A 12,102-nucleotide genomic window follows, 5' to 3' on the forward strand; every position below is an offset into this window, starting at 1 on the left:
TTCCCACAGCCCCTCACCTGGTACCGACTGCTGATTACAAGTCCACTCTCCCATCACACTGGGAGCTGCCCAAGGGCCTGGGTCTGATCCATGGCTTGGTTCCCAGTGGCCTCTCAGAGTCTGGCCCAGAGTCAACACTCAGCAAGGTTTGATGAGCAAGAAGACGAGCAGGTCTCTGCTCTGGCTGATCCTCAGGCCCCCCTCCCCAACACCTGGCTCTCTCTCTGTAGGGCTGGGTGACAGGTAGGCGGCCCGCACGGCCCATGCAGCTTCAGGGCCTCCAACGCACTTCCATAGGCACTCTGGTTCCTCACCAGTCCTGTGAGTTTGGCATCATCACTGCCATTTTGATGGTGATAAAGCCTCAGGGAAGTGACACAGCCAAGGTCACTTGGCCAGAGGGTGGCAAAGTTGGACTCAATTCAGGCCAACTTCTAGGCCTGCGTTCTGTCCCTGTGCTGCAGGTCTCCCCACGTTCCTTCTCTCTTCTCCCCAAAAGAAAGTGGGGGAAGGCTGGGAGGCGACAGGAGTAAATGCATGACCTATTTTCCTCTAGAGTGGCAGGCGAGGAGCAGGCATCTTGCACAGTAAGTTAAATGGCAGCGGGCCTTGGGGTTCCAGTCCCAGTTGTACCACCAACTCCTGTGTCACCTTGGCCAAGTCACTTCACCTCTCTGGGCTTTGCTTTCCCCATATATAAAATGGTGGTGGGGAGGATGAATTTTATGATCTCTTTGACTGCTTGGACTCTGGTGTCCACCCTCCTGAGGATACCACCTAGAGGCTCACCAACCTGCAATAGCCCTGGTACAGCTGCTCGGCAGATGGCAAGTGGGGCTTCAGCTGGGCACCCCCAGGTCATTGCCAGACCTCACCACTCAGCTGTCAGCATCTCCTCTGCCCCAGTTTTGGCTGGGAGAGGTCCTGCAGAAGCTGGTATAGATGCCAGTGCTGCAATCAGATGTCACCACTGCCATTACCTTCATACCCAGCCTGACTGTCCTCAAGTCCTGGGCGTGACCAGCAAGGAGCCACAGCCTGGCCAACTCTCAGCTCCAATCTGCTCTCTCGTCACCCCTCCCCCAGCCTCCGCCAGCACACTGCACTCTCTGAGCACCCTCTCAGCGCCGGTCCCACTGCAGCCAGTGTCTATTTCCTTGGTCATCCTCCTTGGCCAGCGTCTCCTGGGTTCCAGGGCTGGTACCTGATTCATCCATGTGCCCAGAGCCCAGCCAGGCCAGCGAGAGAAGGAGCTCATAGAGGTTTACTGCATGAATCAACAAATGCATAAGTCCCAGAGGCAGCTGAAGGCCTGGATGCCCGAGTTACACTGAGCTGCCTGACAGGAAGGCCCCCAGCCCTATCACTGAGGACCCCAGAGATGGGGTGGGGGAGTGAGCCTCTCTCGCCCTCTCTGAGCATGAGTTTCCCTCACCCCACGATAAGAACAGAACCCACTTCCTACAGATGTCTTATTTTCATGAAGGAAGACGAGACAGGCCACAGAGTAACTTGACTCATTCTATGAAGAGAAACTGTCAGTAACCAATCCAAACAGCTGCTCCAGGGCACCACTGATTTCACCATTTATCTTATACAGCTCCTTTGCTCCTGGACTTGGGGAGGGCAGAGGGAGTGGAGCTGCCAGAGAGGCCCAGAGCAGCTCTCTTACCCCCAGAGAGGAACCCCCTGCCCCCATGTCTATACGGAGCTTCCCTGCCCCACAGCACTCTCCGGGAAGGCAGACAGGCAGGGATGGGCAGTCCCATTTTACAGAGATGGAAACTGAGGCAAGGTGAGGCCAAAAGATGTTAAACCACTTGTTTGAGGTCAGGGTATAGAGGAGCCAGGACTCTCGGCAGGCATTTGAGTTCTGAGTCCCTCACCATTTCCATGATGCCAGGCTCTTGAGGGCTGGTCCCCACTACACAAGCCAGTCTACACCCCGACTTCAGGAACACACCCCTGGTGAAGGGAGGGCTGCCTCTCTGTCCCAACCATGTCCCAAGTTTCATGGCGGGTGGGGATGGGCGTGTAACGCCTCTTTGCCCAACATCTGATAGTAAAGTGACCAGGCTGCACCCAGGACTGATGCAACCAGGGCTTCTTCTCGCACAGGCTTGAGGCGGCAGCGTCTGAGCCCCAGTCCCCGTAATCTGAGAAAGGGCCCTGGGCCAGACCTGCATAACTCTGTGACCTGGGGCAAGTCACTTAGCCTCTCTCAGCTTTAGTTTCTCATCTGTAAAGTGAAGGTAAGAACCCCTACCTGTCAGGGTGGTTGGGAAGGTAAAAAAAATAAATAAAAATAAAAAATGCATGTAAGTCCATGTGGCATCTGTTAGGTGACTGACACCTGTTAGGTGATTAGCTCTCGTCATAGCTTTTACCACTGACCAGAGTGGGAGGGGAATTGATGAGCAACACAAAGTTTTTCAAGATGTGTGTGGTCATGAGGTTGTGTGTTTCGAGGAGAGGGAGCCGAGTGGGCGCATTGGCCCGGGAGGCTCCAAGGAGGTGGCGAGGCCTCAGCAGGGCCTGGAAGACAAGATCTGGGAGGCGAAGAGGAGGAAAGTGGGCACTCGGGGTTGGGGGCAACTGCCGGAATAGAGACTCAGACGGAGTTACAAAGAGGCAGGCCCAAACCCAGAATGTTCAATGACCCAGGAACGGGGGTTCACATTTACCCAAAACAGATGCTGAGAATAGGAAAGATGGAAAGGGCTCAAGCGGCCCAAAGTAGGCTCCTGGAGGAGGTGGGTGGGGACAGGGATAAGCATGGAGCACTTATGAGGTGCCCAGCACTGTACCAGCCACCGAGGAAATAGCAGTGAATGCAGCAGGTCAAGTCTCACCTGTTAGGGGGCTTAAATTCTGCTGAGGGAGAGATAAAAGACCGACACATACATGTAGGATGTAACACCAGGCAGTGACGAGAGCTATGAAGAAAAATAAGCTAGAGGGATAGACAAGAGGATCCTCACCTGTGGAGAGGAGGCATGGAGCAAGGCTGACTTCCCTCCACGGGGACACTGGAGCACACATGACATTTTGGGTCAGGCCTCTGGGTGGCCCACACTGCCTCCTCTACCCTCCTTAGCTACTGGCATCCTGGGAAGGGGCTCACCAGCCTGGAGAAGGTGCAGAGGACAGGCGGACGGGCATCAGGAGAACCTGACCTCCAACTCACAGCAAGTGCAGCCTTGGTGAGTCTGAGGCTTGGTGAGCCTCAGTTTCCTTGTCTGTACAGTGGGGCTAATACCTACCTTGCCAGATTCTTAGGAGAATTAAATGAGATAATGTATAGGCAAGAGCATCATAAAGAGTAAAGACCTGGGTGAATGTGGGGTAATTACCAAGCAAGCCTGGGTTTCCTCTCCTGTCTAATGGGTTTCACAACCCCTGCCTTGCCTTGGAGCAGAGGCACTGGCGTCAGTAGACGTAGGATTCAAACCCTGGCTCTGACTGTTATTTAGTGTGAGACCCTGAAAATCACTTCCTCTGTCTAAGACTCAGCGTCCTCCTTTGTTATGATCCAGAATTGTTGGGAGGAATTCAAACAACTTATGGCAAAGGGACAAACAGCGTCTGGCACCTCTGTTAGAGAGCTAGAAAGATGCCAGTGAGGTCACAGAGATGTGGACAGCCGCCAGAGGCTCCTGAGTGGGGAAGTCATCCTGCTCACGTCTGCAGCCCCAAGGATGCCACACCTGGGCCCAGTCCGACCTAAGCTCTGCCCTGGTCCAGCAGCTGCCAAGTGGACAGTGAGGAAGTCGCCCCAAGCTACTCCAGAGGGCTGGGAACAAGTCTGCACAGAGGCAGAGAGATGGACATTCTGACTCCTGGCAGACCCTTTGAGGTCCAGGAAGCTAGTCCAAGTGCCAAAGAAGTGCCACATCTTCAAGGCCAGAGGCAAGCTCTCTTCTGGGTCCCCTCCCCGCCAAGCACCTTTCAGCAGGAGTCCACACGTGTGATGATGGGGGACAGTCATGGCTCTGCAGGGTCATGCCTGTTGATCTCAGAGGCCCAGTCTTGGGTTGGGCTCCAACTAGCCCTGCACATGCAGCTGTGCCCATTCACTGCCTTACCACATGCTCAGCCAGACCCTTCTTCCCTCTAGGAAGTCTCCCTACACTCTTGGCCCTGCCTGCCGTCCCTCCAAATACAGTCCTGTCACCTCCGGGCCCAATCTGCTCAGTCACTGAGCTCACACTTACTGGGTACCTACCAGGCCCTGAACGCTGGTCCGTCAGAGATGGGCCTCATCCTTCCTGGCCGATTCTTCCTCGGGGAAGCCCTCCTCCCCCACCCCATGTGCCCCCCTCACCCTGCACTCAGCCTCTCTCATTCTGGGAGAGAGTGTGCATTTGCTCATCTGGGTCCCTGTGCCCAGCATGGGGTCAGGCACAGAGCAGATGTTTGGTCAATGTTTGCCAACTGGATGCTCGACGGGCCTGCGATGAATAAACAGGGCCTGGACGAGAACAGAGATGATGGACCTGTGCCATGGCAGAGGGTCAAACGGGAACTTTCTGGGGAATCAGGAGGGAAAGGTCTCCTCTAGCTGGAGGGGTCGCGGTTAAAGGCAGGGGCAACAATGGAAGGTTCCAGAAGGAGGGAGAGAAGGGTGGAGGCCAAACATTAACATTCACTCAGCGAGTACTTTCTGAGTATCCTTTACAGTCTAGGCTAGGCGCTGCTCTAGGGTGGGAGCTGCCAGACCCCGCCTTGCCTCTGCTTCTTGGGCTCTTGTGGGAGGAGGAGCTCCGCCCCAGGGCTGTCCACCTCAGCTATGGCTGGGGAGACAGGGCTGTGAACAACGAGGCACAGAGGGTAAGCCAGGGCTGGGGAATCCACGGGAGGTACCCAACTGGCCTGGAGGATGCTGTCATGGATGGGTCAGGTGAGATGAGTAAGTTTGCCAGGCTGACAGGAGGGAGATGCAGGGTCAGGACCCTAGGTACTGGAGTCCCACAAATGGCACTGGAAAAGGCGTGGAAGGGAGAGAGCACACAACTTGGAGGAATTAACTGCAAATAGTTCAACCAGGTTGAAGCATAGCAACCGTGTGAATGGGTGAAGCTAGGTGAGAACGTGCAGGGGGAGTGAGCCATGGAGGACTGGAAATGCCAGGCTGAGGAGTCCTGGGCTCCATCCTGAAAGCGGAGAAAATTGCTGCCCACCCCTTCCATTCCCTCCACCAGCTTCAGATGGTGTCTAAGGGCCCCGAGGCAAGAGCCAGCCATTCACCTGGTCCCAATCCACTGGTGATTTCTTTCCCCGAAAGACTAATAATCTCCCCGAAAGACTAATAATCTCCCCTGTTCTTTAAGTACGTAACCTTAAAGCAAATTAAGTGTCCTTAAAACAGGGCCCACTGGGACATCTGACCCAAAGGTGTCCCTGGAGGACCCCGGAGGTGACTGCTGAGGACCCCAATGGCCTGCTTTCTCTGCCCCCATCTTCTGACACATTAAAAAATAGCTACTGAAGTGGGAGGGGTTGCCATGGCAACACCACCAGCTTGTGGGTACGTCACCACCAAGGAGTCCTCAGAATAGGCCCTTATCACAATACATGGGCAGGCGTGGGGAGCTAGGTTCTTCTGGGGCACTTACCTGGGCCCCAAACAGGACATGAGCCCATTTTCACAAGGACAAGTTGAGGACAAGAATGAGTAGCAGGTTGACCCCCAGGATCCCACAGCCATCAGGGGCATGATCGGAATCACACTTCTGCAGCAAAGCTGGAATGAACCCAAGGGGGCTGCCTTATGCAGCCCTCCTTACTGTACAGACAAGGAGGCTGAGGCCCCAAGAGGGCAGGGTCTTGCCCAAGGTCACACGGGAAGCAGATGCAGAGTGAGTCTCCTGGCCACTAAATCTGCTCTAATAGTGAAATGAATTCACATTTCCTGCTTCTGTCGATTTGCCCAAAGGGTTTGTGTGTTCAGCTTCCTTGGGTCTGCACCATAACCTGGGCAGATATTCTCATCATGCATTTGCCCGTTTTATAGATGAGGATACTGAGACTCCTAGTCCCAAACCCTCAAAACTGCCAGCAGCAACTCCACACCCAGGAGGCTCCAGAAGTGGTAGAGGCCAAGAAACTCTGAGTGCACCAGGTGCCTCTCCCAGCAGCTCTCAAATCTCCACCCCCAACCCCTGCAAAGGGCATAGGCGAGCCACCCCAGGCCTGGATACAGCAACCTCTATCTCCCTTGTCTCTCAGCACACCAGGACCTCAGCTCAGGTTGGTAGCCCAGAGACCCTGCAGTCAGACTTTCCCTCCCACCCAAATCTCATGTCTCTATTTATGCTGGTCCCTGTACCTGAAGGTTCTTGCCTGTCTTGGTAACACCCGTTCATCTTTCAATATTCGGATTGACTGTTGCCTCTTCCGGGAAGCCTTCCCTGACCCCAGGATGATTTAGCTGCCTAACCCTCACCTCCAGGCCTCCACCCATGCTTCCTTCCCCTTCCACTATGTGGATCACTGTGCACTGTCAGCCCCCTAGTCTCACTTCCTCAAAGGCAGGGACCATGGATTGACCTGTGTGCAGCACAGAGTCTGACACACAGAGGTGCTCCATCAATAAAGTGAAGGGCCCACACCCGAGTCCCCACTGTGAGAAGCCTTCCTGGATGTCCCAGAGCAGAGTCTGCCACTCTCCATAGTGTTGGAGGCTGTTGCACGTGTCACACAAAATGAATGACAAGGACTAACAGGCGAGTCACAAGTTAGTTTACAAAGCGCTTTCCATTCATGTTAACCTAAACCCTCACATCCTTGAGAGTTTGAGATTTTCTGATCCTATTTTCCATTCAGGGGGAGTGAGATACCCAGAGCAGAAGTGAAGCCAGGGCTGGAATCCTGGCTCTCTGGCTTCTAAGCCCTGGAAGTAATGGGGGGAACTGTGGTGAGCCCCTCACCCTCAGCACTCAGCCCTGGAACCGGCTCCTCATGAGACTTTGGTGTCTCCAGAACAGGGAACAGCTGCAGGCCCAGCACCCAGCACGGGTGGGCACAGAGGAGGCCTGAGGAAGAATTGAGAAATCACACTGAAGCAAAAAGCAGGGCTTCCTGCCAAGAGGAAGGAGCAGTGCTCAGGAGGGCTGAGGTCCCATTAATGATTCATTTATTCAACAAATATTTACTGAGCACCTACTATACACCAGGCACTGTGCTAAATGCTGGGACAAACACTGAGAAAGACAGACAGGGTCCCAGTTCCCAAAGGGCTGACACTCTTCTGGGGGAGACAATCACCTAGACAGATAAGTACACATGAGAATTTAGGTAATGAGAGGGGCTATACAAAATAAAACAAGATGGGGCGGCTCTCCAGGTGGTGTGGTCAGAGAAGGCCTCTGAGAGGAGACTGAATGGTTGGAAGCCAGCCATGCAGTGACCTGGGCAGAGGGCAGCACATGCAAAGGCCCTGAGGTAGGACTGAACTGGTGGGAATGCTGGGGGAACAGGAAGACCCCTGGCAGTTCTAGAGCACGACATGGTAGGAGACGAGGTCGTGAGGCCGTGAGGACTGCTCACAGGGGGCTCCACGGCCGCAAGGAGGAGTTTGGAAGGTTTGGAGTACGATGAGGGGCAATCGGCTGTTCCCCTGGCCTCAAAACTCTGGGGCTCGTGGTGCATGTACTCATCAAGGCAAGTTGGGGGAGCTTCCAGAAAAAGCTTGGGAAGGGGTGATCTGCCACTCCCATCATGGTCTGGGAGCGACCTACACTCATTCAAGAAACGACCACGTACAGTGGTCAGAGCCCTGCACTCAGCCCTTCACGGCTTCACCACACTTCTCTCTTGGTTTAAGGTGGCCAACGACTGGGAGATGGATCTGGGTTCTAACCCTGGCTTTGATAACCCTGGTCCAGTTCCTTCTCTCTGGGCCCCTCAGTATCCCATCTGTAATGTGAGAGCTGTGCCAGATGCAGCGCTCCCAGAGAGCTTTGATTTTATGACTCAAATACTTGTTGCTGAAATCAGGGGTGGGAGGATGGGGGTGGGGCAGGATTTCCACACTGGCTAGTGAATCACCTAGCCTGCTAATAAAATATTACTCTTGGCTCTCCTTTCCCAGCCCAGAAGAGCCCTCAGTAGCACAGATAGCCCCAAAGTGGCATTTGTGCATTTGGGAAAGTGGTGTATGCAAGGAAAGAAAGCTATAAAGAATTGGGGGAGGGAGGAACATGAGAATGATGTTCTCATCCTATGATTTAGGACTGGGTTAGATGACTGTCAATCCTTAGTTCCAGAGTTAGCCTCCAACAATCCAGCCTCTTAGTTTCATCTCCTACCAAGTTCCTGCTTGCACACTTCCAGTGATGGAGAGCTCCATCCCCACCCACACCAAACCTGTTGCAATCCTCAATAGCTATCAGAAAGGATTCCTCCATTACATCAAATCTGCCCCCCATGATGCCACCCCTGTTCCTGGCCTTGCTTTTTGGAGCCTCACAGATCAAATCAGCTCAGGATTTTACTGGGGCTGCCACCATTTCATGCTGGGTCCTGTGGTGAACCCCGGGGATAGAGGCAGGCATCAGAGGGCTTTGACCTGAAGAGTCTCACATCCAGGGGCAAAGGCAGGGATGCGAATATGACTAACTCTGCATTCTCCACCCCTGGCACAGGTAAATCCTTCAGATATTAGAAGATACCAACAGAGACGCCTGTCTCCCCGACACTTCCAGCACACACCCACCTACCCATGCACCCAGAGCTGGTCTTTGCTTTTGGTCAAGAAACCAGACACCAAGGTATCTATTTCAATCTCACCATCACAGGTCTTCCCTTCACAGAAGCCATGGTCTCTCCTTGAATACCACCACCAACAGGGTGTTCACCACCTCCCAACAATGGGACCTCACTGGCAGAGGCAAACCAGGCCACTGGGGAGTGTCTTCAAAGACCAAGGATGTAGAAAGCAGGTCTAATGGAGATGCCAGATAACACAAGATTTCCTTCAGCTCTCTCCCTTCCCCACCCAAGTCTTTCACCAAAGCGGAGCCCAGACACCTAAAGTAACTGTTTTGCATTTCATACCAGCCCTTGCTACATCCCATGATGGAATTGTTTGCAGCCAGTTTTTTTCTTTTTTTAATGTTTTCAAGACCTGATAACAACATGGAGAAATGCTCCTGATAGGATAGTAAGTGACTTGGTCAAAATCATTCACTGGAAGTCCTCCTGAATTACAAATCCTAGGTCAAAAATGAGGAAGTCAGGGTTGCCTGCTCCTGGAAGATAGAGCTCACAGCCTGTGGACAGCAGAGGTGAGGGAAGGGGATCTCCAGGAAGGACCACCACAGAGAGCATCCCTATCCCATTCTCTGGAGACAAAAGCATTTTTAAAAGCATGAACATGGCTAGGTCCCTTCCTTCCCCTGTTATGGGCATTAAATGGCACAGTGAACAGACAAGCTCTTTTAAGTGAGAGAAGGGGCTGTCAGAGGCTGTAGGGCTGGGTGTCTGGGGCAGCTCAGGCTGCTTGTCCTGAAGATGGTGACAGCAGCTCGGTACCTCTACAAGGGCAACGAGCAGCACCCAGACCAAGAGGGGCAGATAATCACACCAATAGTCACACGGGGAACAACGCCAATGCCCCAGACATGGTTAACCTGTGATACAGCTAGCTCCAGGGTGCTTACCTAGCAGCCACTAGAATATTATAAGTGATTTGGAGTACCAGAAGGAAATACTCATGATTTAACATTAAGAGGGAGAAAACAGGATTCAGAACTATATCTACATCATGCTTTGAACTTTATCTAAATAATGTGTACAAATAAAACTATAAAGAAATATACTAAAATGCTATTAGGAAGCTATCTTTGGATAGTCAATTAACCAGCAGTTTAAAATTTTCTTCCTGTTTTTCTATATTTTTCAAAATTCTAATAATTCATATGTTTTATTTTTATAATGAAGATGGGTCGAGTAGGCTACTGTTAGTTACTGAAGAAAAATCCTAAGTAGGAGAGGTTCAGCAAGCAGAATAAAGACTTAGGTGGAGGGAGGGAGGATTCAAGCAAGACAGACACATAGACCAGGACAGCTGTGAGAATATCCCAGGCCCTCCTGGATTTGTATTTAATCCCCTGGCCAAGGCACCTGTTAAGAAAACCTTGGGTGGGTCATGCCTCCTCCCATCTCAGTTTCTCCAAGGACAGGTGAGAGGTGGGGGGACATGGAAGGGATGCTCTTCCTTGAGTGGGAAAAGCTCTGGAGTTTGATCTCCACTCTGCCCCTGATTCACGGAGGGCCTCAGTTGCACACCGGTGGAACAGGGGCCCGGGCCACACTGGAGGGCACCCAGGGTCCTCTGCCCCACCTTCTAAGTGTGCCAGGCTCACAGTTGCTGCTGAGTGGGCTCCCAAGCTTGGGCTGAAGAATGGGTGTGAGGAAGGAGACAGTGTGGGCACACCTGTACCAGCCAGGCATGTTCCTTTTCTGGTGGCTGCTTCAGGGGATTGCAAAACCGTTGCCACTCTGCCCCATCCAGTGCCTCACAGCTTGATCCACCAGGTGAGGAGAGAGGGAGGGAACTGCCAGGGGCCAGGAGCAATGCTGGGGGTTGGAGAGGAGTTCTCAGCTATCACCCCATCTCACAGGCTGGAGGAAGAGAAGTGATGTAACAGAGGTCCCCAAAATCGATGAGTGCCAGAGGGGAGAATGCGCCCACATGACTACCATGCCAGGTTGCCTGGATCAGACCCGGTAACCATTATTCTAACCTCATCTCAGACCCAGGTGAGTTGGGGGGAAAAATGGGAGTGATGATGGGGGAGAGGGCGGCAAGCCGTCCCAAAAAGAAGAGAAAGGGGTTGGGACCTCGGCCCCCATAGCGGCCTGTCCTCCAGCAACGTGCCCCCACCTTACCAACACACTCCTGCCTGCCTTAGAGCCTTTCATCACATCCTTTCCTGAAAACCTTCTTGCAGCTGCACTGCCCCAGGAGAAAGCCCGCAAGGCCCTGCAGACCCTGGGCTGTAACAGCTCATGTCCCAGACCCTTAGCCCAGCTCCGAGAGCTCTCACGGGACAGCATGGCTCCTCAGTCAAAGCTCTCCCTCCGGTCAGCTGGGCCCGATGCTCACCTCGCAGGACCCCGGAGTAGGCGGCTATGAGGGTCTTCATGGCGAAGCCGGTGCAGTCGGCGCTCCACGTGAAGCCGCCTGACCCCGCGCCCCTGGCCCGTGCCCCGGCCGCCTGGGCCAGGGCTTCGCGCCGAGCACGGGAGCGCGGGGGCGGCTACGGCCCGGGGAGCTGGGGGTGGGCGGCCAGACGGGCCCGAACGGCGGCCGAAATTGGAGCCTTGGCCACGGCCACGGCCACGGCCACTGCGCCCGTGGCTCGGAGCGCGGCACTTTGTAACCTCATAAGGGGGCGGGGCCGACGCGGCAGGGGCGGGGTCGGCCGTTCCAACCTCTGCCGCACCAGCTCCGTTGGGATGGGGGAGCGCCGGGCTCGGCTTGGCGCGGGAGGGCTGCTCGGAGGCCCCTGCTCGGCGCGGGTGCGCGGCCCGCGAAGCGGAGTCCTCCTTGCAAGGGCTGCCTGGTTATTCCTGCCGCTCCCACCGCCCGCCCCTCGCCGCACCCCCGCGGCGGTTGGTGCAGCCCGCCACCAGGAACCTGGGCCGGGAGCCCCGGCATGGGCAGGACAGGCGGGGCCGGGCGTGGGTATGTGTTTTCCTTTGGGCAAGGCCTCGCCTTGGCTACAGATGCTGAGGTCCCGCCTCTGATTGGTGGTTGTATCGGGCTTAGTTAGGTAGGGGTGGGCTCCTGAAGCCCTCACGCTGCCTCTCCTTTCCCATCTGTTTCTGTAGAAACTTCGCAGAGAATCTATACACTGCTGAGTGCTGGGAACCCAAACCAGTCAGTCTCGGCCCTGCCCTGGGGGTGCTCACGTTAGTGAGAGGCAGCCATACGGATGCTGGCAGCAATGCTAGGGCAAGAGAGAAACCTCTGGCTATAGACCAAGAGGAGAGAGATCCTTTCCTTGGGCTGCGGGGCCGGGGGCTGGGTGCACTTCCCAGAGAGATTAGTGCACAGCAGAGCTGGAATCAGACAGACCCGGAGCCCAGTTTTGG

The 12,102-nt window shown here is 54.5% G+C and overlaps 1 protein-coding gene across 1 annotated transcript in view; it reads right to left on the reverse strand.

Annotated features, from left to right (window-relative positions):
* The window catches only part of DGAT2 (diacylglycerol O-acyltransferase 2), a gene marked incomplete at its 5' end in the record, with an annotated part of 31,100 nt that extends 19,950 nt beyond the window's left edge, over positions 1-11,150 (reverse strand). The window contains one exon of the mRNA XM_079708902.1: positions 11,111-11,150. Within this exon, the coding sequence (XP_079565028.1) occupies positions 11,111-11,150 (40 nt within the window). The remainder of the gene's footprint in view (positions 1-11,110) is intronic.
* Positions 11,151-12,102: the final 952 nt, after the last annotated feature.

The sequence above is a fragment of the Hyperoodon ampullatus genome (assembly GCF_949752795.1).
Source record: "Hyperoodon ampullatus genome assembly, chromosome: 7".
NCBI classification, from domain to species: domain Eukaryota; kingdom Metazoa; phylum Chordata; class Mammalia; order Artiodactyla; family Ziphiidae; genus Hyperoodon; species Hyperoodon ampullatus.